Source organism: Eupeodes corollae, chromosome 1, assembly GCF_945859685.1.
Source record: "Eupeodes corollae chromosome 1, idEupCoro1.1, whole genome shotgun sequence".
Taxonomy (NCBI): domain Eukaryota; kingdom Metazoa; phylum Arthropoda; class Insecta; order Diptera; family Syrphidae; genus Eupeodes; species Eupeodes corollae.
This window is the reverse complement of record NC_079147.1, coordinates 297994041-298020336: the sequence shown is the minus strand read 5'-3', so window position 1 is coordinate 298020336 and position 26296 is coordinate 297994041. Positions and strand designations below refer to the sequence as shown.

General features: G+C 35.6%; 2 protein-coding genes across 2 annotated transcripts; both read left to right on the top strand.

Annotated features, from left to right (window-relative positions):
- The first annotated feature begins 966 nt into the window (after window positions 1-966).
- Window positions 967-25564, top strand: LOC129951734 (uncharacterized). Its single transcript, XM_056064042.1, has 5 exons — window positions 967-1053; window positions 1126-1187; window positions 1252-2608; window positions 11768-12544; window positions 22724-25564. The coding sequence occupies exons 1-5, from the start codon at window positions 1047-1049 to the stop codon at window positions 25384-25386; spliced, it is 4866 nt and encodes a 1621-aa protein (XP_055920017.1). The 5' UTR covers window positions 967-1046; the 3' UTR covers window positions 25387-25564.
- On the top strand, window positions 11553-12963 carry LOC129941224 (uncharacterized). The gene is made up of 2 exons (XM_056049810.1): window positions 11553-11710; window positions 11768-12963. The coding sequence occupies exons 1-2, from the start codon at window positions 11611-11613 to the stop codon at window positions 12592-12594; spliced, it is 927 nt and encodes a 308-aa protein (XP_055905785.1). The 5' UTR covers window positions 11553-11610; the 3' UTR covers window positions 12595-12963.
- Window positions 25565-26296: the final 732 nt, after the last annotated feature.

The window sequence follows — 26296 nt, the reverse complement described above, 5'->3', positions numbered from 1 at the left end:
AGAGCTTTGAAAATGATAGGTGACATTAACATCATCAACTCGTTTACGTTACTCGAACATCGACGCAAGGTTTCTTGCCTCACCCTTTTTTACCGCTATTTTAACGGACTATGCTCTAGCAAAATAGACAGTTGCATTCCTCCACTTAAACAATTTAAACGTAATACCCGCGCTTCTATTAATGCCCATCAGTTTACCCTTGAGCCCAACTTCAGCCGTACAATGAAGTACAGAGATTCTTTTTTTAGCCGTATTACGCGAATGTGGAACGCCTTGCCACGCTCTATCTTTCCCTGTCATTAATTAATTTGAAATCAATGTACACCGAAACCTCTAACCCTTCCCTCTTTTCCTAATGCTCACACTGTGTCTTTGGCATATTAAAGGTATACAAAACCGTTTTAGTGTTCGCTAATTATAAAAAAAAGTCGCTTGGCAATCATTTAAATGATGTAGTGTTTTATTTACGTTCACTTTTTAAACCGCAAAATGGATAGCCCTGTATAACTTGTCACTTCACAGATATTTCTGAAAAGTTGTATTTACTCATATAGAGTAATTTTTTGATACTTTTGATAATTTTGAAACATTTTGAAACATTTTTAGAATTTACCAATTACCAACCATTTTAGCAAATGCAACTTACTCAAGACTTTACAGAAAATGCAAGGTTAACCAATCTGACAGTGACTATGACGTCTGTGTCATAGAAAACAATTTGGCGCCGAAAACATCAAAATGAAGCTACCGAAATTCGTATCTCATCGAATCTTATCACATTTTAAAATGTTGTCGCTACCTCAGAAAGTCTTGACACATTTTTTCCACCAAAAATAAAACAAGATTTTCGTTTCTTCTTAATTATACTAAGTTCTTTTGTCTGTACAATTCTTTTTGCAAAGATGTTTTATTTTCTGCACCAAGATAATCAGATTTTGAGATATTATGCCACTGAAATTTTAGTCTTATAAATACTTCGATATGGTTTGAGAATAGTCAGAGTCACCTTGTGAATTCTAAGAGAAACATTAGTTCCATTCATCAATATGCAAGGTTTGTTCAAAATAAACAAAATCTACTAATACTATTTTTTGGAAATTTCTGACATAACTTATTTCCTTGTAGGTTTTAAGATTTTGATAGCATTGTGCGTTCTTGTTGGCCTTGCAGCAGCAAGAGATGGAAAAGTAATTAAGCCAGATATCAGTTATTATCTTTTGACTTCAATTTATTTCTCTATTTTTTTTTCAGCTCACCTTTCCAAAACCCCAGAAGAAGAATATTTGCTCGAACAAGGAAGACGGTGTTTTCCTTCCAGTTGCTGGAAGTTGCTCAAAATACGTCATCTGCTATCAAGGAAAGACCCTGGAAAAGGACTGTGGTGAATATCATTTCAATTCAAAGATCTTAGTGTGTGATGTTCCTGAGCGTGCGGGCTGTTCTGTTCAATCGTATGCAAAATCCACCACTCCCTCGAAGGTTGTAACTGACAAAGATGTAATAATTCCCTATCCAACACTCCCAACCTGCTATGCAGTTGCCAATGGTATCAGATTACCGGTCCCTGGAAACCCAAGGCAATACTACATCTGCATGAATAACAAAGCATTCCTCAAGGACTGTGGAAACTTATATTTCGTCGCTAAGTACTCAGCTTGTGCTGTAAGGCAAGACAGCTCGGATTCATCGAACACCGTGACTCCAACAAAAGCCCCATCAAACCAAAATGGAGGTGAATCATCGGTTTGCTATGGCAAACCAGATGGCGCTCGTATACCCGTAGCAGAAAACTCACGCCAATACCACATCTGCATGAATGACAAGTCATTCCTCAAGGATTGTGGCAATAAGATGCTCTTCGATACTAAATACTCTGTTTGTACCCTGGCTTCCTCCAAGCCCGAAGAACCCATCCGTCCTGCCGAAGAACTAGAGCAAACGGATGCCTTCAAAGAAGTAGCCCAGAAAATGTGTGCAAACCGAATCTTTGGAGAAAGAATCAGTTTTCCCGGATATTGCTCGTTGTACATCGTCTGCACAATTAACTCTGGGTTCGTCAAAACTTGTGGCTGGAGGGAATTCAACTCGAAAACAGCATCCTGTGATTTACCCCAGAATGTCAAGTGCGAGTACAACAATCAACAACAACAAACAACTGCCAAACTCCCCGAAATCCAACCAACCTCAAGACCTTCGGTCGGCACATTATCCGATCGTATCTGTCTCAATCAAAAAGATGGCGTCTTCATTGCATCACCAGGAGTCTGCTCAGAGTTCTTCTTCTGTTTGAAGCAAAAGGGCTATCGCAAGAATTGCGGCAAGGATCGTCATTTCAATCCAAAATCCATGATCTGTGTGGATTTGAAATATTCAAAATGTATTGACATCTTTCCGCTAAAGAAATCTGAACGTGCCATTATTCCGAGAGCTGTTGATGACTCAAGTTGTATCAATAAACAAAGTGGAACTTTGTTGAATAGTTCAGAGAGTTGTGGAAAATTCATAATTTGTGACAATGGAGTTGCAAGGCAAATGGATTGTCCAGCTGGATTACATTTCAATTCTGTCGACAATATTTGTGATTGGCCAACAAATGTACAGTGTTCAATATAATTGTTGACAAGATAAAGTGTGCGAACTTATGAATTTAAAGAAATGTTTAACTTACAATTTCCAAAACACAAGAATTTTCAATCATAGGCTATTTTGCGAAAGCAAAACTGTGATATAATTTTGATGTGAAAATAAAATTTAAAAATACACTGAATCCAATTGTTTTTGACTTGGAATCTATTTGCGTCGATTGTTTGACATAATGAATGCATGTTCATAAAGGGTTTGACAGATGAACCTAAGTATCTTAATGTCGCTACATAAAGAACATATTTCTAAAGAAGTTAGGTCCGAACATACTCATTTGTCTAACCCACTTTACATCGGGCGCTTGGTCGAGCACATGAGTATTTTACGGTGATTATACTTATTCAACAATTGACAGAACTGTAATTTGTAAACCATTTTTAAATGAATTTCATCTTACTGTCAACTCTGACAATTAAATACCAATTAGTAACTTTGACAGTTGCTGCAAAAAACATAAGAATTGGTAAAATTTATCATCAATGAATGGTTACTCTAACAGTTGAATACCAATTAGTAACTTTGACAGTTGCTACAAAAAAAAACATAAGAATCGGTAAAATTTACCATCAATGAGTGTCTACTCTGACAGTTGAATATCAATCAGTGACTTTGACAGTTGCTACAAAAACATATACGAATTGATAAAATTTATCATCAATGAGTGGTTAATCTGACAGTTGAATACCAATTAGTAGCTTTGACAGTTGCTACAAAAAAACATAAGAATTGGTAAAATTTATCATCAACGAGTGGTAACTGTGACAGTTGAATACCAATTAGTAACTTTAATAGTGGATACAAAAGAAAAACGTAAGAATAAGTTAAATTTATCATCAATGGGTGGTAACTCTAACTGTTGAATACTAATTATTAACTTTGACAGTTGCTACAAAAAATCATAATAATTGGTAAAATTTATCATCAATGAGTGTCTACTCTGACAGTTGAATACCAATTAGTAACTTTGACAGTTGGTACAAAAAAACATAAGAATTGGTAAAATTAATCATCAATGAGTGGTTACTGTGACAGTTGAATACCAACTAGTAACTTTGACAGTTGCTACAATAGAAAAACGTAAGAATCATTAATGGCTGAAACACATACACGCTTCGGCTTCGTCTGCGTTACGTTAGGCTTGCTTCGAGGTTGCTTTGAATGACATTTCTATTATTTCATCCCTCCAAAGAGCAAATATATTGTTTGTTGACATTTTTTTACTGCTGATGAGCTGTCAGACAAAGCAAATGTTCAGAAAATGGAACTAGAGCTTCCGTTTGGAGTCACATTACGTTACATTACAGTCTTTTTCTTACGATTGTCAAACAAAACGTGAGGTCGAAGCTACATTGTGATAGCATGCATTGAATTCCTATGGCTGAACTCGTAAGCGTCAGGCGAAGCCGAAGCTGAAGCGTGTATGTGATTCAGCCATAAAATTTATCATCAATGTCTATTTACCCTATAGAACTTAATAATCATGGATTTTTATTTGACTTCCTCAAAACTGATGTTTCACTTAAAACCACGTTATGAAGTATTAAGCATCATTTTGCGTGATTTTAACACTTTGCGCAAAAACACAAAAGATTATAGCGCACTATTGAAGTGTGTATGACAACTGATTAAATATTTATAATATAATTATGCAATGCATTGTCTAAGGCGCTCTAAAATACAAATCTAAACAAAAAATAATAATTCGCAAGTTTTCGTTTAAACATTAAACACAGGAAATGATTAGCACGTTTTCGTTCAAATTTGATTTTGGCTATTCAGACGGTTTTAGTATTATTCGATTTATCGTTCCATTTTGACGTTGCCAAAGTTTTTTTTGTGACTGGAAAAAGATTTTAGTATGACAAAAGTTTTAAGATTATTGACATTAATTTCTGTGATAGTGAGTTTTATAGATTGTGCTTCCATGTTGAACCAAGTCAAAATATCTAATAATGGTAAGTTTTAATGAATACGTGTTAAACAAATATTTCATTGGGCCTCTCGAAAAATGTTGATCGAATTAGGCACGTTCACATTAGGTATAATCTCTTCATAAAATGTAACGTAAGTAAGAGCAAATAATTGACACTAAATTGTGAGTCCTTCAACATTTAAAATAGGAGCCAAATCTAAATTGTAATATTCCTCGAATTAGTATGGTAAGTACGTAGGAATGTCTTGGAAGAGGTTTGGATTCAATCTCTACCCGTACCATCTAAAAGACTTAAATTGACAAAATCCTCCAAGTGTTATTCTTGTCAGTAAGAGTTCTTTTTCATATTTTCTGTTTGGATTTGGCATAAAAATGATAGGTCCATCCCTGACATTACAATCACACAGAAATGGTTGAGAGTACGAGTCACTATATTTATGATTTTCATACTATTTTTTCTTGACTAAACCGAACGTAGTCCTTGGTACACCTTAATGGCTTAGTTATGTTAGTCACTGCACTAATAACTCAAGAGCGCCTGGAAAAATTCCGATTATAAGTATCAATTCAAATTGGTCTCCGGCCAAACAAGAACAATACTGAAGAAAATTTCCAAAAATAAAATTATGAACGATATTAATTTTCCCAAATATTTCTTTTGAGTTCCGAAAATACTTCTTAACACCTCTACAACACCACTTAACACTCAACTGTCACTATTTCCATCTGTCAATTTACTTGTTATTTTCTTCTACAGAAACTAAAAATACTTATAATCAATAATCAGTGTTTTTATTAAGTGCTTAAAGAAGATTCTGAAAAAAGGAGACCCTCTAAACAGCACCAACTATAGAGGTATCTACTATAGTTGGTCTACTTAATATCTTACAAACTCTTCTTTGTCGTAATATGTAAACGTTTAAAGCCCATCGTCAACAACCTGATAGGTCTTTATCAGTGTGGTCTTAGACCACGAAGTTCACAGTCGATCACACATTCACATTACGTCAGATCCTGGAAAAAACCCAAGAATATCAAATCGACACCCACCATCTACATCGATTTCAAGGCCGTATATAAAAACATGTCCGCCAAGCTCTTCCGTTGGTATAGGATGACCATGAAGAATTCGCGCTGCTTCATAAAGGTTAAAAAAAAAACTTAACAAAATCTTCGATGTCAAAAAAGGCTTTAGAACAGGTGATGAGCTGTCATGCGATTTTTTAACATCGTACTTGAAAGAATAGTAAAGAGCTTCCACGTCAACAATGGAGGAACTAACTTTTAAAAGCCTGTCGAACTACTAGCATATGCTGATTCACATAATTGGAAGAAATAAGTGCGATGTCAAAGGAGCTTTTGTGAGTATTGAGGCAGAGGCGGCAAAAATGTGTTAAATGGTTAATGAGGGCAAAACAGAGTACATGATGTCATCAAGAAAGGCCCTGCAACAGCGGCGGCGTCTCGGTTACGGACTTTGGCTACTTAGACTCCACTATGAACACAGAGAACAATACCAGCGCTGAGATAAAAGAAGAATTACTCATGCTTGTCGCTGTTTCTTTGGGCTACAAAAGTAATTGAGTAGCAAATCCCTCTCTATCGACCCACCAAAGTGTTGTTATATAAGACCCTCATCATCCCCGTCTTACTATACGGTTCAGAAGGTGAGTATATGAGAAGATGGAAGACTAGACCTAGCAAGAAGGGTAAAAGTCCAACGACTGAGATGGCTGGGTCAGGTAAAGCGCATGGAAGCCCATGCTCCGGTCCGCAAAGTCTTCAAATCCACACCTACAGGACAGCTCAGTAGGAAAAAAACAGTGGATCATGTGGGCCGTACCAGTGAAAAGTGACCTCAACCAGCTTAGAGTGCGACCCTGGAGACGTCTAGCTAGCGGCTGAGCTAAATGAAGAAGTTTGTTAGGTGAAGCTCCAGTTCACACAAGACTCTAGCGCCACCTTCTGTAAGCAGGATAAAAAAGTGTCTGTGAAAGTGAGCACGTTCAAACCGAAAAAGCAAAAATAAATTTGAAGCTCTGAATGTTCCAAGGTAAAAAAAAAAAAACAAAATTGTTGGACAGTTCAGGCTCTGCGCTGAATTGAAAACAGAAATGCCAATCTTGAAAGAAAGATCTTACGACCAGGTAGGGTGCTAATGCATAACGTTATGTTTACGTTACGTTCTGATAATTGTTTGTGGCAGTTTTCACCAAATTTGTGTAACAATTGCATTTATAGAAAAAACTAATGCCGAATTATTTCGGAATAAGAATTTAAATAATATTTTCACTTAGTTTTCTTAAATCGTCAATGATAATTTTTTTGTATTCAAAACAATCTTCTGATTACGATATTATTATTGAAGGATGTGGTGAAATATGCTGCCAAAAAATAATGCCGACAAAAAACTTAGAATTCCTGAACTAGTTTCAATTGCGTTTAAAAGAGTAGAATAACACCGAACTCCATTTGCCATCATTCGCCCTTATTGCATTTTATAAAATTAAAATAACAAATGGATGTTCAAGTGGTAGACATGTGCATTCAAGAGGACACATAAGCGTCCACAGGTTTTTCTCAAAACCCACCTCTGTCTATCAACTCCTACTCTCACATCCCCGTGGTGAACATCGAGTGCCTAGTAACTCAAATGGAGATTGAGTTCTAACCCCAGGGGAAAGGTTTTGGGGGCAGAAAACGAGAGAGGGGGAGGTGTTTCCACTAAGGCACCTCACTTTATCCAGACGGCAGCGGAGGAATTTCCGAGATGGAATAAACGGTGGCGTCTACAGTACCAGTAAGGTTGAACTACTTAGTGAACAGCTTATAGGGCTTTTATGACTTATTCCGAGGCCAGGCCTATAAGGAGCGGATATATCCGGCTCCCCGTCTTTGGAGTTATACTAAGTAGCTGACCCTCCAGGTTGGGGGTTGTGCCGTTCGGGGTGACTAAACCGCTGCAAGGCAGATATTACCGCCATCCAAGAAGTGCGATGGGATGGACCGGGCAAACGGGAACTAAAAGACTGCGTTGAAGCGCATAATGATAATCTGCATCAAGGCTAAATTCGCCAACATACACCTAACATGCGCGCATATCCCAACAAAGGAGAAAGATGAAGACACCAAAGAAATATTATTCGAGGTCTTGGACAAGACTTATGAGCAGTACTCTGTCTATGATATTAAAATTATCTTAGAAGATTTTAACGCCAAGCTAGGAAGAGAAGACATCTTTGGTGGCACAATCGGGAGATACACCCTGCACGACACTACCTCCGATAACGGAGGTAGGCTGATCGATTTCGGTGCGGGGCGAGACGTTCTGGTAGCTAGTACGCATTTCACACATATCAATATCCATAAGGGGACATGGAAATCTCCTAATCAATCAACAGTCAACCAGATTGACCACATTGCTATCGACGCACGACACTTCTACAGTATCCATGATATCCAAACATTCCGAGAGGCCGAGATTGACTCAGAACACTACTTCGTTGTAGCCAAGGTACGGCTACGGATATCCCGGTCCAAGCCAAAACAAGGAAGTACTGTGAGAAGTTTCAACATAAGAAGGCTACAATGGCAAGAGACTGCCATGTCCTTTTCCGATCGAGTCTCTAGTAACCTCGTAAGGAGTCGTATGTTGCCTGCATTAAGCATTAAAGACCAGTGGCAACATTGCCTTGCAGCCATATTAGATGCCGCCTCTGAAGTGCTAGATTTCACACGGCCACAACAGCGAAACCCCTGGTTTGATGACGAATGCCGAAAAAACAGGCATACAAAGCGGCGCTACACAGGAGGACCAGAGCTGCTCGCGAGCTCAGAGGAGGAGTGAGGAACACGCTTCTTAGATGGACAAAAAGAAAGCATGAGAAGCGCGCGATCAAGAAGATAGAGGGATGTCACAACAGGAATGAGGTTCGTATGTTTCAACAAAAGGTAAAAACAAAACCTCTTACCAGCCATTAACCGAAGCCTGTAAGGACGATCAGGGGAATATCGTAGTAAAACCGCAGTCTTTGTTGAAAAAGACCACTTCTCCAAATCTTATAACGGCGATGACGAACCGAATTCCCCTGTAAGGGAGATAGAACCGCTCAACCTCGGCGACGCAGATCAACAATTCCGCCTACCCGACCTTGACGAAGTGAAAATAGCTATATCTAAACTTAAGTGAAACAAAGTTGCTGGAGCTGACGGCATCGCTGCTGAACTATTCAAAGCAGCAGGCGATGACTTGGTAGGGAACATGCACACCAACTGATCTACTAAATATGGTCGGAAGAAAGCATGCCCGATGAGTAGAAGCTCAGCATAGTTTGTCCAATACATACAAATGGAGACCCTCTAAATTGCCCCAACTACAGAGGCATCAGTCTCCTTAACATTGCATCTAAGATCCTTTCGGCTATATATTATATGAACGTCTGAAGCCGTTCCTCAACAACCTGAAAGGTCCTTATCAGTGTGTCTTCAGACCTGGAAAGTCCACTATCGACCAAATATTCACAATACGGCAGATCTTGGAAAAAACCCAGGAGCTTCAAAGCGATACCCACTATTTTTTTATCGATTTTAAAGCTGTGTATGACAGCATCCATAGGGAAGAGCTCTACAGAGCAACGTCTAGTTTTGGCATCCCTGTCAAACTTATCCGTTTGTGCAGAATGACGATGGAAAATGCCCGCTGCTCTATCAAGGTCGGAAAAGATCTCACCGATGCATTTGATGTCAAAAAAGGTTATAGACAAGGCGATGCACTGTCATGCGACTTCTTCAATATCAGTATGGAGAGAGTTGTACAAAACTCAACCGTCAACACTAGAGGGACAATCTTCCAAAGGTCCATCCAATTACTCGGATACGCAGATGATTTTGACATAATTGGAAGATCAAAGCGTGATGTCAGTGGAGCGTTTTTGAGCATTGCGATGGAATCGAAAAAGATAGGTTTAGTTGTCAATGACTCCATGACCAAGTATATCCTGTCATCAAAAAAGGACACTGAACAACGACGTCTTGGACAAAACATCACCATAGTCAGCTATAACATTGAGGTAGTTAAGGACTTTGTCTACCTAGGCACCGCTATAAACACAGACAACGACACCAGTACTGAAATCAAACGAAGGTGATCTTTTGCAAGTCGCTGCTTCTTTGGATATAGAAGGCAAATGAGAAGCATCTAAATCACCATCTATAAGACACTCATCACCCCTTTTCTCATTTATGGCGCTAAGGCCTGGACCCTGTCAAAGAAATATGAGAGTGCCCTAGGATGTTTCGAGAGAAAAATTCTTCGGGTGATTTTTGGTCCCGTATGCATAGATGAAGAATGGAGCAGAAGGTAAACTACGAACTGTACGGGCTGTACAGTGACACTGACCTAGTTAACAGAATTAGAGTCCAACGGCTTAGATGGCTGGGACATGTAGAGTGAATGGACGTCAATGCTCCAGACAAGAAGGTCTTTAAATCCGATTCCAAGTGACGCGGACGGCGGCGCAGTAGGGGAATACCGCGACTCAGGTGGCGCACCCAATTAGGGGAGGACCTCAACTAACTTGGCGTGCGAAACTGGAGACATCTAGGTATGGACCGAGCTAGCTGGAGACGCATGTTGGTTGATGCCCAGGTCCACCCCGGACTGTAGCACCACAAGTAAGTAAAATAACGAATTCAAATTTTAAAATAACAAAACTGAATTAAATGAATTAACGAAAGAAGAAAATCGCCTTCATTTCGCATTAAGGCCAAATATTATTTCACTGGATGAGATTAATTGCTCATTTTAGAAACAAAGCTACGGTGCGGCGTGTAAACAAATGATTATCCAGCTGGAAGACATATTTTTCAGCAATTTCATCATGATAACATGAAATTTCCTATAAAATATTGAACCATAATATACCCGTTTATCAATATTGCTACCATTGTTATTGAAACATGCTGTTTGACGTATCATAATTTTTAAATCTACTTTTCACTTATAATACTTGACTTTATTTAGGGTCAACTGCTTTTTTTGAACGTACATTTTGCCAAGGAAGCGAGAGTTTTTTTAAGTACTTTACATCACTAACTTCTATTTTCAGTACATTGTACAATAACTTTAAACAAACATTATCGTCTACAAAACCACGCAAGCTGCAAGTCTATCAAGACTGTATTTTGTATTGCAAAAAATATTACACATTTAATATGGATTTGTGTAGAAAATAAATAAATCAAACAGAATTAAAAAATAACTTTAAGTTCAATGGAAAAACATGATCATCTGTCATGTTGACATAAATACTTTCCAGTTTTTTGGCAGCTGGCCAATCAGATACTAGAAACTTGTCTCACTTTCAAGTTCCATTTGCGACATTAGATTCAGAAGTGAGAAATTTAATCGAATACTTCCAAATCAAGGAAAACCAAAATTCGAAATTTTCCTCTTCGGAACGAAATCCAAATAAAAAAATATTTCACCTGATTAAATATTCAAAGTTGAGTTTTCGAATTTTTTTTCCAGATCCGATACGAATTTCGAAAAAATCAGTTTTTAAATAAATATTAACAACTTTACATGCCTAAACACACTCTTTACAAATAGTAACTGAATTCATAACCTAAATATTTTTAAATTGTTGTATTCTTAATAAGTGCGTCATATTTTGACAGCAAAGAGAGAAACAACTATATTTGCTCATTCAATATTTACTTTTTAGAAAACGCGCCTTGTTTGTTAACATATCGGGTGTATTGAAAAAGTGTGGACGGCTATGTATATAAGACGGTAAATGACTTAGGTTTGCGCAGAGCGCAGATACATAAATCGTAGGTACTTAATATCGATATTGAGTTTGAAAACAAAAATGACAACTGATCAAATAATTTACCAACAATGTCTCAGCAAAAAAACAATATTGGAAAAATTTAAGTATATTAAGACATAATATAGAACCTCCTCTGGGTTTTTGGTTAATTCAGAAATTTCAGTACTATTCGATCTTTTGTGAAATTTCGACGTCTTTTCAATGATGATTGATAAAATTAAAATTTTGTTGGTGAGTTTTTCACTAATTGTCAGCATTGTAGATTGTGCAGTTTTGGATCGAAGTAGAGTAGATGTCAATGGTAAGTTTTGAAAGATACCTTACTTGAAGAGTATAATGTTATTAAAATAATCCCAAGGAAACAACGGCTTGAATGTACTAGAATCTACTCAGAACTCAGAAAGTATTAGCCCATCACAATTACCCACGATTATTAATAATACAAGTTCAGAAAAAGATTCCACAAGTGAAGAAGATGAAAAACCAGCAGAGGACCTTAATAATTTGGCATCGATTATAATTGGTGAAATATTGAAAGGAATTTCAAAATCCACTAAAAATAAAACTGTGGAAAGTTCTGATTCCGATGAAGATAAGAAACTAAATTCTGATGAAATTCTTATTTTTGAACCAGAAATTACTAATAATGATGAAATTGAAAAATTTGGAGTTGATAATTCATCAGATGAAGAGATAACAATTTCTGAGAAAGATATTGAGGGAGATGATGATTCAAAAGAAGAAGAAGATTCAAAAGAATCAACTGAAAACTCAAATGAATTGACAACGTTAATAATTTCTCAAATTTTAGATGAATTTTCAAAACCTCGCATTACACGAAATGCGTCAAACGATGAAGATGAATCCCTTACAAGTGATGATCTTGTTGATAATGATGATGATGTAGATGAAAACAAGCCTGAAGAAGAAGTCGAAACTGAAGATAATTCAGAGTTGGCATCTCCTTTGGAAAATCTAGATGATGAAGAATCTTCTCAAAAAGATGACGAAATCGTTTCTAACATTGAAGAATTTTCAAGAAAAGATGGCTCACAAGTTGAAACAGAACCATTAACTGAATATGAATTAATAGAAGAAGAAGATTTCGACAATAATAATGAAGAAGGGACCGAAAGTGAAATTAAAGAAACCGTATCAATTTCAAATGAAGTTGATGATGAATAAGCAACAAGTGCTTGGATTTTAATTTTTGATGAAACATGAAAATAGCATCAAAAAGTTTCAAGTCCAGTATATTTGGATTAATTGCAAGTCCAGTTTTTGATTAATCATCGATTTTAGCTACTGAAAAATCCAATTCACCAATAATTTTTTCTGAAAGTCACTTCAGGACAAATTTTTCATTTTTTAACTTCAAAGCATTGTTCTACTGATTTCTTCTACATCTCTAATTTTCTGAACAACATTACTTTTAAAGAATTTCACATCTCCGAGTATTAATTAAATGCCAAGGCTGTTGGTTCTAATAATTAAATAGTCGATGTTTAAATATATTTTTTCAAGAAGCTGTTAATAAACTTAATCTATAATCAAGTTTAAAAAATGTTTTTTTTTTGTATTGAAGATAAAAGAATAATCGGTGGAGCAATATTCACATTAGGCTATACATTTTTTTTCTAGATTATTTACTTCCCATAGGAATGGGTCCAAATTGTCAAATTGAAAATTTTGACATTTCTCGACGTTTCAAGATCCCTAGAGTCGAAATAAAAGATTTTTGGAAAGATGTCTGTGCGTGCGTGTGTACGTACGTTTGTACGTCCATACGTCCGTACGTTCGCGACGTTTTTTTCGTCGTCCATAGCTCAAGAACCAGAAGAGATATCGACTTCAAATACATTTTGTTATACAGATAATAAGGCAGAAAGATGCATAAAGGGCTTTCAAGAAAATTGCGTGGGTGTTTTTTTTTACCACAACAGTTTGAAAAAAAGGTGAAAATTTTGGTTAACCCTAAATATCTTACGAACCAAAAACGCTAGAGACTTGAATTAAATTTTATATAATATATTGTAACGTGATACCAAACAGGTATATTTTTTGAAAAAAATCCAATATAACGGTTTTTTTAAAAATGATTAAACTGAAAAAAAAAATTTGATACCTTCAAAATTTTACGACTGGAATATGATTTTATCTCAAAAACAATTTTGTGCAACGAAGAATAATGTTTTTGACATCTGATAAAATTTTGAGAAAAATTGAATGGACAGTTTTTTCTTTTAAATAAAAACCTAAAAAAAAATGTATAAAAGTTGGTAAAAATTCATTTTGGACTCAAATATTTCTTCAAAACTTTTAAATATTATCTTCAAACTAATTTTATCTTATAAGAAATATTGTTTTCAACATTTGGTAAAATTTTAAAAAAATCGAATTGATAGTTTTTTTTACAAAAAATGAAACTCTAAAAAAAAAAAAAACAATACTAAAACTTCGTAAAAATTTACTTTCGATTCAAATAGCTTTTCGAAACTTAAAAATATTGGCTTGAAACTTATTTTATTTCTCAGAAAGTATTGTTTTCGATATTCAGTAATTTTTATATAAAAATCCAACAGTCCGTTTTTTAATAAAAATTAAAATCTACAAAAAAAGTCCGCAAATTTAGTAAAAATTGATACGATACATATAGACAAACTTTTAAGCAAGACAAATCGACAGACGGGATGGGAAGTTATCAGTGTGGGTCGCGTCCCAGCCTCTTTTTTGATAGGAAATTTACTTTATTCGAAAAAAAACGATTTCTCAAATCACATGAAGGAGCGTATAGATCTAAGAGTGCTAATAAAAAAGGACAGTTTATGTGATGCGATAAGAGTTCATGAATAAAAGTTATGGCATGCATACATCTTCTTTAGGTTCTCCAGAGACTGAATATCAATAAGTTGACATCTTACAATGTAAGAAGGTATTTTAATGTTGAATCTTTTTTAAATTGCTTCTATTCTACGGTTATCAGTGTTTTAAAAAGGTTTCTAAATAATGGAGCAGTATTCTAGAACTAACCTAACATAACTAGTAAAAGGCTCTTTAACATATACGGAATACGGATTATGTAAGAGTCAACAGTTTTGATTAATTCGTTTTCTTCATTAAAAATTCTATATTTTTGTTGAAGTTCAATTTACAGTAAAAAATAACTCCAAGATCTTTTAGTGTGGAATAAGGGCCGATCCAGACTTTGCATCAGGGGGGGGGTGTCGGACGCTTAGTTGAGTTTTTACTCACCGCTTAAAAATATTTTTTTTTAATGTTTTGTAAAGGAGGATAACAAAATTAAAATAACATAATGTGTACGAGTATCTTAACCTAAATTTTACACATTTCAATTGCTAAAATTATAGTTTAGTTATCAAATTATTTTAGAATACTGTTGTACAGCAAGTTACTCTGGATGACTCAATACACATGAAAACATAACTAGATTCCGAAAGTTTTCTTAAGATGCCATATTTAAGAGCTAAAAGACAATAGTTTAGGGGGTTTTGCTGCAATTCACGCAGAAATGTCAGAAATTGTTTTGAAACGTAGCTTTTTTCCAAAAATAAAATATGCTTTTCTTGTATCTATTTCTATTTATGCTAAGAACGCTAAAAAAATTAAAAAATCCAGAAAATGAAGAAATTTCGGTCTTTTGTTGATGAAGTTTTTTCGAACTCAATTTTCAGGAGTCTGTAATTACTATCGCTTACTCGTCGATCTTAAAGAAGTCAAGAAAACTTAAAGAGAGAAAAATGTTTGGTTCTTGAATTCAAGGAAATATGTGCTTTTAAGTAAATAATTTCTCTAAAAATTAAATTAAATTAAATCACAAATTACACGTTTCAGAATCTCTTTTCACTTCAAATCTCAAGAGATTCAAAGCTTGTATATCAATAAATATGACCCGTTTATTATTTTGAATTAGATATTAGTTTAACAAAAGTGTAACTTTTGCTATTTTTAAAACTCGTGCTTAAATGTTAGTTCTAGAGCATCCAAAGCAAATTACCACAAATGTAGATTCATTTAATTTCTTAAGATCTTTTGTGTTCAACAGAAAAACAATTTTGAAATAAATACAATGCACGACTGGGTCGCTAAAACTTGATAATGCTTTTCCAAAAAGTCTGTTTAAATATATTTCCTATATTTTAAGATTTATAAATGTACCTGCAAAATAACTTAAAAACTAAATAAAAACTAATAAAAGGAAAAAAGCCAAATTTCACAAATGAAAGTTTAAGAAAAATCACATGTTTTAACCAACAAATACGTATGGGGACTGTAATTTTTCGTATTAATAAAATGAAAAAAACGCCTTACGATAATCGGCTGAAAACCTTAATTTCAATCAACACAATTGTTTGGACTGTAGGAGCCAGGAAAGACCAACAGACGATGAAATCGGGGTACCAACATCTCTAGCGTCGTAATGTCATATTTGATTAAAAACTCTAGTTCGAAATTGATTACTTGCCATATAGTTCCTATAGGTCGCCAGTAACAATCACTTCAATGCTCACTATTTATGTGTCAAAAAAATTTAATAATAAAATTGAAGGCTAGTTTAAGGAATTTAAAGGCAACTTAATATAAAATTGATAATCTTTTATCCAAGGCTTTTTATTAAGAACCTAAATATTTGCTCTTCTTCTTAGAAACAGTTTTTATGTAAATAATTAAAAGCATTACTAAAGTTTTTTTTTCAAATTTTAAATTGAGTGAAAACAAAAATGTTAATTGTTTTGAACAGCAAACCACTTTTTGGCGAATGTCGTTAACTTACTAATAAATCTATACATGAAGTCTTTACTTATACAACTTAACTGTATAAGCTTTATGGCTCATATGATTCCCCCTGGCGAGTTGATGAATTATGCTGAATTTTCGATCCATATTATGTTCTTGGTCCACTCCTCAGTTAAAAGTAGTACTTTTAGTAATAAAGTTTAAGGAAGTAAAATATAAAAATTTTGTTTTCATATAAAAAAAAATAAATAATTTAAAATATAATGGGGGTCATATCCATTGACACAATACAATTAGTTTTGAATTGAAGGGAATTCCTACGAAAAAGCAAACAAATTATATCCCAGGGGGGGGTCATGACCCCTACGACCCCACCCCCCCTGGATCCGCCATTGATGTGGAAACGATTTGAAGTGTTTGATTTCCAAAGTTATAATAATTGTATTCAATGAATGATTGGCGGCGATTAAAAGATAGGAATGTTTGTTCTTTGAATACGTCAAAAAATGTTAGATTATCTGCAAACAGAAGACCCATTGAGTTTTGAAGTAAGTTGTTATAATTTCACCCAGTTAAGCATATTTGAAGGTACACCCATTCTTTAATGTTTTTTCACCAAATTATGGTAATGCACTTTTTCAAATGCTTAGCAAAATCTGTGTAAATAACATTTACTTGGTGACCCTTCTCCGTTTTATTCAGTACATAAATTAAAATTGCTGAATTTAAAGAAGTGTAACTACCAGATATCAAACGAACGTCTTGTTTGGACCATTTTTAACTTCCCATAGGAAGTTATTGAAGTCGGTCCGATTTGTCGAATTGAAAATGTTTACATTTCTTGACGTTTCAAGGTCCTTAGAGACGAAATAATAGATTTTTAGAGAGATGTCTGTACGTCCGTAAGGTCGCGACGTTTTTTCGTCATCCATAACTCAAGAACCAGAAGAGATATCGATTTAAAACAAATTTTGTTATACAGATAATAAGGCAGAAAGATGCAGAAAGAGCTCTCAAGAAAATTGCGTGGGTGTTTTTTTTTACCATAACAGTTTGACAAAAAAGGTTAACATTTTGGTTAACCCTAAATATCTTACGAACCAAAAACGCTAGAGACTTGAATTAAATTTTATATAATATATTGTAACGTGATGTGATATATATGAAATATATATTTTGAAAAAAATCCATTTAACGGTTTTTTTTTCATAAATCAAAAAAACTGAAAAAAATAATTTGTCACCTCTAACATTTTATGACTAAAATATGATTTCATCTTCAAAACAATTTTGTGCAACGAAGAATAATGATTTTGACACCTGGTAAAATTTTGTGAAAAATCGAATTGACACTTTTTTTTATAAAAAATAAAAATCTAAAAAAAAAACATTACTTGAATTTGGTAAAAATTGAATATCGATTCAAATATCTTTTCAAAAACTGGAAATTTAGAATTCAAACTTATTTTATCTTATAAGAAATATTGTTTTCAACATTCTGAAAAATGTTAAGAAAAATCGAATAGACAGTTTTCTTACAAAAAATAAAAACCTAAAAAAAATAATAAAAGTTGGTAAAAATTGATTTTCGACTGAAATATCTTTTCAAAAATTTGAAATATTGGCGTCAAATTTATTTTATTTCACAGAAAATATTGTTTTCGATATTCAGTAACTTTTATATAAAAATCCAACAGTCCGTTTTTTCATAAAAAATAAAATCTACAAAAAAATAGTACGCAAATTTGGTAAAAATTGTTACGAGTTCAAATAGACAAACTTTTAAGCAAGACAAATCGACAGACGGGATGAGAAGTTATCAGTGTGGGTCGCTTCCCAGTCTCTTTTTTCAGGATTTAAATGATCCTTGAAATGGGAAAGCAATACATTAGAAGACAGTTTTGACCAGGGTTCCAAGTTAAGTTAGCAAAGAAAACTCTTTGCTGAGATCATTTACACTCAAAACAATAGATCAAACAATCAATAGTTATAAGTATTTTGAAATAGAAATAGGTTAACTTTAGAACATGAATTGCACTTTCAAAATAATCTCAAGAAATATACAAGAAAATATAAGAAATTGTCTCGAATTCATTATCACTTAATTTAGTACAATCCTTGTGTAAACAATCACTAAAATATTCACATTAGATGTATTTAATATCTTTGGACCATTTGTTATGGTAAATTTTACCGCAACGAAAACAAGCCTTTGGCTGTCTCTTTTCCCTAGTTGTGGCTGCAAAATATCGGCAAAGTTGAGAGCAACCCATGGTCTCATCAGCCACAGGTGTACCTAGCCTTTATTTTGCAAAAGCAACAAAAGCAGGTGATCAAGTACGAGAACGAATTCTTTCGACAAGGTCGAAAATGCTGGCGGATGAGCCGAAGAAGTATGTGGTCAGGCGGACCCGACTTAAACAACAAGAACAACAACATATTTTTTTTAATTCAACATTTGTAATTCTTAACGTAGATTTAGAAATTAACATTTAATCGTTTATGTACAAAAATGGGTTTTAAAACGCCGCGTTTTTAAAGTTGCTTAATTTCATTTTTGGTACAAAACTCACAACTCAAATCTCGCGTGTAATTTTAATATAGTAATAGGAAAATGCCTAGTTTGGACTTCTTCACGATTTTTGTTTTTCTTTGAACTTTCTCGAGAAATAAGAATAGTTGGGAAGGGGTCTGAACTAGCCATTATGTTTCGGCAAGTTTTGGAAACTCATCCAACAACTTGTCGAAACCGTGTTTGTGTGTGTGAAAGTAAAGTTTCGCTAAGAGTCAACAACGGTGGCTTTCCTGATGAGCGTAAAGCTTCCAGGAAGCCGTGATGCTGTGACCTACAATCACGAAAACGAATGTTTGTGTTGTATGAATGTGTGTGTGTCTGGAATGGTCGAGGGAAGAAGAATTAGCTTGGAAGGCACTCTAGATAGAGCCTTAGGCCTCGGCCACGCAGTAAGCGGCTGAGCGGCTAAGCGGCTGAGCGGCAAGCGGCTGAGCGGCAACTCTAAGCGACGTATGGCCATGCACTAAGCGGCTGAGCGGCTGAGCGGCAACTCTTGCGACGTATGGCCAGGCACTGAGCGACTGCTTTTGAGCGATTAGTAGTTAAAATCAAAAACACTCTAATAAAGATATAAATCCTTCGTACGTATCACCCTCCAAAACCCATTTGTTTACATTGTTGTATTTGTAATGTGGACGAATTCAACGAGAAAAATTGACGTGTTTTCACGCATACATAGACACACTTACTGAGGTTTTTGGGGAAATTTAATAAATTAGAGGAGAAATTACACGCATACTATGAAAAAGTTTATGAGGCTGATTTCCGGTTTAGCTTGTAGGCAAACCAAGATGTCTACCGGGGATTTATATCTTTATATAGAGTGTTTTTGGTTAAAATGCCGTTGTCAAGAACAGTTCGCCGTATTTTACTGGCGGAAAATCGTTTGTTTTTGTACAAATTACTTAAACGTTTACAAAAAAGAAGACGATTTGGTGTTCATCCGATTAATCAATTAAGATCGGAGTTTGAAGAATTTAATCATTTATTTTTAAATCTACGAAAATTTCCAGATAGATTCTGGCAATATCTACGTATGTCTATCGAATCTTTTGATTTGCTGCTTGAAAAAGTGCGTCCTAGATTAATAAAACAAAGAATTGCTATTGCTATTGCTCCAGAAAACAGGTTTGGTTGCTGAGCGGCGCCGCTTAGCATTAAAACAGGTTTGGTTGCTGAGCGGCGCCGCTTAGCCGCTCAGAATTTTGTTTCGCCGCTCGCTCATTGCGTGGCCGCTTCTATGTGATTTCATATGTTTTATATTTTTTTTTCCGCTCAGCCGCTCAGCCGCTTACTGCGTGGCCGCGGCCTTACAAGCGATAAGAAACAGAGGGAAAAAGTGTTCGAGGATTGTGTTAAGGACAAAGAAAAGTCGAGAAGGAGGAAAAAAATTGGAGGTTATCGAGGAAATCGAGAAAAATAAAAAAAAGGAAATTGGAGATTCGAGGATAGAGGATCGAGTTGTGAGGATTTTGAAAGGAGTTAAATAGAAAAAAAAAATACAAAAGATAAGTAGCTATTTTTGTTTTGTTCTTTGATATTTTTCTCGGTACGCGTCCGGTGTTAAAAGCCCATTTTGCTTTGCCATTTGAATTTGTTTCTTTGTTTAATTTAAATTTCAATTTTATTGTACTTTCTCGAAGTTTTATTTTGAAAACATTTTGGGTTTTAGTCCAGGGATCTTCAATTCCACGGTTTCACAAGTAAATAAATTCTTAAATTAAAAATTAAACGTTTGTTATTTTTTTTAATCGCTTCACTCATCATAAGAGTTTTGGAATTTTCTTCTTCGGTTTGTTAAAAAAAATTCCTGGCGCCCACTTTTATTGCAACGTACCCCACTGTAGGTACTTGCAATAACATATTTCCAAATTATAGCAATTTGATTAATTATTATAAATCGATCAATATTGTTATAATTTTTATAAAAATAATTCTTCCAAAAGAACCCAGCCCAGCTGAGCAGCCGCGGTTACAGCTTCGTCAACGAGCTGTATTGTTGCACTTTTTTTTTGTTCTCAGCTTTGTGTCGCATTCGGTTGAGTGCGAGTTGCTTGAATCGTTTCGTGAGTCGTCGTCGTCGCTGCGCAGCCGTCGTCGGCTTTGTTTGTTTAATTGTGATTTTAATTAATAATAATAATAATAATAATAAAAAGTGTAACTAATAATAAGAGCAACAAAAAAAAGTGTAACACATTCTATAGGTTTATCGAACTTGGCATAACTTTTATGGCTGAAACACAAAAATGCTTTAGCTTCGTCTGCGTCACGATGGGCCTGCTTCGAGGTTGCTTTGAATGGCATTTCTTATATGACATTTCTAAAATGACACTTCTGTCATTAGCTGCTGTTTTTTTTTCTCAAAAGTTTGTTTTGATTTTTCGTGATGTAAAAAATACGAATTTTGAAATCGAAAAAAAAAAAATGTATCGCGAAAGTAGCTTACACAGCCTATCGTTGTTATGTTAAACTCATGAAGCAAGAAGAAGCGCAGATTGAGAGTCGGTGGGTCCGGGAGATCAATCTAGGGATTTCTTCATCTTCGAAACTCATTTTCTGTTCTACAAAACATTTTCTAATAACCAATTGTTGACTCTTTTTTACAGCTGTTGAGTTTTTAGACAAAGCAAATGTTCAGCAAGTTTGAACTAGAGCTTTTGCTTCGAGTCACATTACGTAACATTACGTTCTTTCAAACGAAACGTGAGGTCAAAGCATTATTGTGATAGCATGCATTGAATTTCTATGGCTGAACTCGTAAACGTCAGGCGAAACCGAAGCTGAAGTGTGTTTGTGTTTCAGCCATTATAGCCGTATATCAACTAACTAGTCGAATGTTATCCTCCTAATGGTTAATCATTATGGGTTTATAGGCACAAGCTAATGACTTTACATAATCCCCATAAAAACAATTGAAGTGGTGTTAAATCGCACAATCCTGGGCTATTTCAAGGGTCCGTATGTTGAAACTATGCAGTTATCACACGTTTTCTTATATTTTCAGTCTATGCATATTAAAATAATTCCAAACCAAATTAAAAACAAATTACTTGACACCTCACAAAATGGCAGCCAATTAAAATAGAACTTAAAGTTTGCCTTTTTATAAAGTTAAGTCCTTAACTGTTGCCCTTAAAATCACCTTTAAAACCCTACTGCCATAAACAACATGTGTAAAATATCACTTGAAGAATTGTATTCTCAGAAAACAACCAACCTTACATTCATGCTTCTCTTTAAAAATAGACCTTACAGTAACGCCGATAAAAACAGAACACTACTCGATATCTTCAAGAAACTAAAAGACAAATTTTGTCTGCATAACTTTAGGTGTTTATCAAAATCAATTCGATAAAACAATTTAATTGATTTGGCGCGTGTAGGGTTTTTATCGCAACCTACAAATCTTATCAAGAATAACTCTTAGAACAATTACCTATCTTAACTTCTTCTTCTTAAAGCTGATAAAAAATATAATTTTAATTTAATAACCTCATTCATTATTAAAGCAATGGAAATGTTCAAAATAAAAATAATAAACTCCTGAGATAAAGTTACGCATTAAACTTACCTTCCCAATAATTCTCTGATAACCAAAATATGTGCCATTAAATATTTTGACCAGAACAACGTGTGAACAGTTAAGGGTTCCAGGTAATTTTGTTTATTGCCAATCAGCCGAAATTTAAAGTGAATCATAACTATGCCAAGATAAACCAACTTATTTTTAAGTCCAAATCAATTGAATGATTAGAATCAAGCCGTTGAATAATAAAAAATTAATTAAATTAAATCTTATCAAAACTTGACAAAAATGAAAAATATATAAAATACTCTACCGCTTTAAAAATGTGAACCTATCGACAGTTAGTGTTTTTTAAGAAACGAGACCGAAAAGGAGCCATGAAAGGTAAGACAATACAAGAAAGTTCGCACTTTATAATTTTGATATCATTTTCATTGATATTCCTTATTTCTTCTTAAGGTCTCCTACTAGCGATATGTGTCATTGGAGCAGTGACTTGTTCACATTCTGCCAGAATCAAAATTTCATCGATTAAAAGTCAACGAGAGTTGATGGGAAATGAGTGCAAAGGTCATCCACATGGAGATCTCATTCCATACCCAGGAGATTGCGGAAAGTATTTGGTTTGTGAATATTTCAATGGAACTGTGATGTCATGCCCAGGTGGTCTTCATTTTAATCCGGTTTTAAAAGTGTGCGATTATCCAACATCAGCTGGGTGTAATGAAGGGGGCAATCCAGTAGAACCATCAACGGAACCAACTCTACCCACATCGTCCACAGAACCACCAACGGAACCGACAGAACCAACTCCACCAACAACGCCAAGCCCGACAACAGAACCACCGACAGAACCAACTATACCAACACCGCCAAGCCCGTCCTCGGAACCACCCACAGAACCAACTCCCCCAAGCCCACCAACAGAACCACCAACGGAAGCGCCAACTTCACCTTCAACTGAGCCAACATCCCAGCCATCAACCGAACCACCAACCGATCCATCTACAGAAACCACAACACACTCCTCAGAATTTCCAACCACCACCGAAACGGCTCCAACGTTAAGTCCTAATGAAAATGTTTGCGATGGAAAAGAAAATGGAGCTTTGGCCCCTTTTCCTTACGACTGCAACTGGTATATTCGTTGTGAAGATAACTCCCCATTGGTTAAGCGTTGTGCAGAAGGAAAGCTTTTTAATGCAATTCTTCTAATCTGTGATTATCCAGAAAATTTTAACTGTATTGCCACACCCTATCCCACCACAAGCACAACTGAAGCACCAACAGAGCCGCCAACTGAACCAGTCACGACAGTTGATCCTACCCCAACGCCAACAGAGCCCGCTCTGGACTATTGTATTGATCAGCCAAACGACACACTCTTGGAGTATCCTTGTGATTGTACGTGGTACATTCGATGTGTAAACAATGGTGGGCACTATGAACGTTGCAAAGATGGAAGAGTTTTCAATTCGGTTCTTCAAATCTGTGACTTTCCCGAAAATACCGACTGCAAGAACGGAACACGTCCATCGACTTCAACTTCAACCACCGAACCGTCAGCTGAAGTTCAACCCACAACGACTACCCTTAGTCCAGTCCAGGGATCAACTAATCCACCTTATGTGGGAACGGGTATATGCGAGAATATTGAACGTGGTACTTTCCTTCCATATCCTGGAAGATGTGATCTGTATATCGAGTGTATAGAACCTGCTCCAACAACTTTTTCCTGTCCATCCGGCATGGAATTCAATCCAGAAGTACGTCAATGTCAGAAATTAGAAGAAGCTGGTTGCTCAATTCCGAGAGTAACACCATCCGAAGCCGTAACCACCACTGAATCCACAAAACCTAGCCCTCCAATTCTTTCCGGAATATGTTCCTCAGTCCCGCCAGGTGATCTAATTCCATATCCAGGAAATTGTTCGCAATTCATCAACTGTGATAAACCGATTCCGACAGCTGAAGAATGTCCGATTGGTCTTGAATTTAACGCTCGCCTTAAGTTATGTGAATTATCTCAAGATGCTGGTTGTTCCTCTTCACCAGAACACCCGCCAAATACTCCCGCAACTCCAACAACACCACCAACTCCTTCGGGAGGACCTGCAGTATGTGAAGGTCGCGATGATGGTGAGTTAGTTGCTTATCCTGAAGACTGCAGAAAGTTCATCATATGCCAACAACCGATTCCGTCAGCCGGTCAATGCGCCAACGAATTGATATTCAATGCTGAGCTGGGTATTTGCGATGAGCCCACTGATACTGAATGTGTGCCCTCTACATTACCCCCCCATACAGAAAGTCCCAGTGATCCAACTTTGACGGGAATTTGTAAGGGCCATCAAGCTGGGGATCTTATAGCCTACCCAAGCAGTTGCACCAAATATGTTCGATGCATCACACCCGTTCCAATTGCTGGGACTTGCAGAGATGACCAGTTATTCAATGAAATTCTGGGAATTTGTGATACAGCAGATAGTGTGAATTGCCCAGGATACATTCCCAGTCCCACCCCAGAACCTGGTCAAGGTACAACCACTGAACCTCCCGTTTCAACAAACGGCGTATGCCAAGATCACAACACCGGCGATTTGCTTCCTTATCCCGAACAATGCAGCAAGTTCATTCAATGTGCAACTCCAGTTCCTTATGCCAAGACCTGTTCAAACGGTTTTCATTTCAATGCAAAACTTTCGATTTGTGATGATCCCGAAACAGCAGGATGTGAAGATGCTATCATTTCAACCACACCAGCCTCCCCGTCTGGCTCGAACATCTGTTGTGGTGTTGAAAATGGAACTCTTGTCCCATATCCAGAAGATTGCACTCAATACATCCGATGTGATTATCCGATTCCAGCGGCCCTCCAGTGTGACAATGGTCTTCATTTCAATTCTGTCAGCCAGAAATGTGAGTCCATAGAAAATGCGTCATGCCAATGGTACAAACCCATGTGTGAAGGTGAAGATGATGGAACAGTTTTTCCGTACAGTGAAGATTGCAAGCAATACTACTTCTGTAGTGAGGGTGCAGCTATTTTGTTGCCTTGTACCATAGGTGCTATCTTCGATTCAACTGTCGGGAAATGTGTTCCAGGAGATGCTTGTCCGTAAGCTGCGCTCAAGCTTGAATTAACCTTAGATATTATGTTATTTTTATTTAAGTTTGTGGAAGAATAAACTGTGTACATAAAAAAGTTGATGTTTAAATATTTGACAGTTCCTACCGGACAGGGAAATTTAATTTCCCAAAATCCACGGGATATTTATTTCTGTACAAAATGTCAGATTGTCATTTTTGGAAATTATCGCCGAAATAAATTTCCTTTGAATGAACAGCGAATGCGATGACAGTTTAATTTCCTGGGATTTTTTCTTAAATTTGAAGGAAGTTTTGAATTATGATTTATGTGTCAAATGAAATTTCAATCGCGATAAGAAATCGTTTGAAATAAAAAGTTCTAGTTTAACTTTCAATAAGAGATAAGAGATATCACCAAGTATTAAATAATAGAAGTCTTTTTGATGGCCTTAACTCTGTCGAGTGCATTCAATAAACATCAACAAATCTGACAGAAAAGTCATTGCAACTAACTCTATTACCTTGTTTAGAACCTTCAGTAAAATTAAAAACAGAAACTGTCAAAACCCGAATATCTACATCATCAACCTTTTCTAGAACTCTCTTACTAATTTTACTGAATGAATTGAATTACACAAAAGTTGTAAAGCTTAAATATGTGTACCTATAAAGTCTTGTTGCCTATCTAAAAACGTGCCTTTATATTATTGAACAACAACAATAAGACATAACATAGTCTAAACAGATAGAAGTCAATGTCAACATGATATGCCTACTTGAAGATGTTTTTATTTATTTCTTGAAACCGAAAACCACTTAAAATTGACATGATTTCTTTTTTTTATTGAAAAATTATACAAGAAACAATTAAAAATTGAAGCTACATATCAAAATAAATGAAGGTATATTGGCGGTAAAAATTTGTAATCAAATATTAATAAT

Coding starts and splice junctions, on each gene's coding strand:
- LOC129951734 (XM_056064042.1), top strand. Junction 2,609..11,767: donor AACAAATGTACAGTGTTCAA/TATAATTGTTGA, acceptor AATAATCCCAAG/GAAACAACGGCTTGAATGTA. Junction 12,545..22,723: donor TAATGAAGAAGGGACCGAAA/GTGAAATTAAAG, acceptor TTTCTTCTTAAG/GTCTCCTACTAGCGATATGT.
- LOC129941224 (XM_056049810.1), top strand. CDS start 11,611: ATGATGATTGATAAAATTAAAATTTTGTTGGTGAGTTTTTCACTAATT. Junction 11,711..11,767: donor AAGTAGAGTAGATGTCAATG/GTAAGTTTTGAA, acceptor AATAATCCCAAG/GAAACAACGGCTTGAATGTA.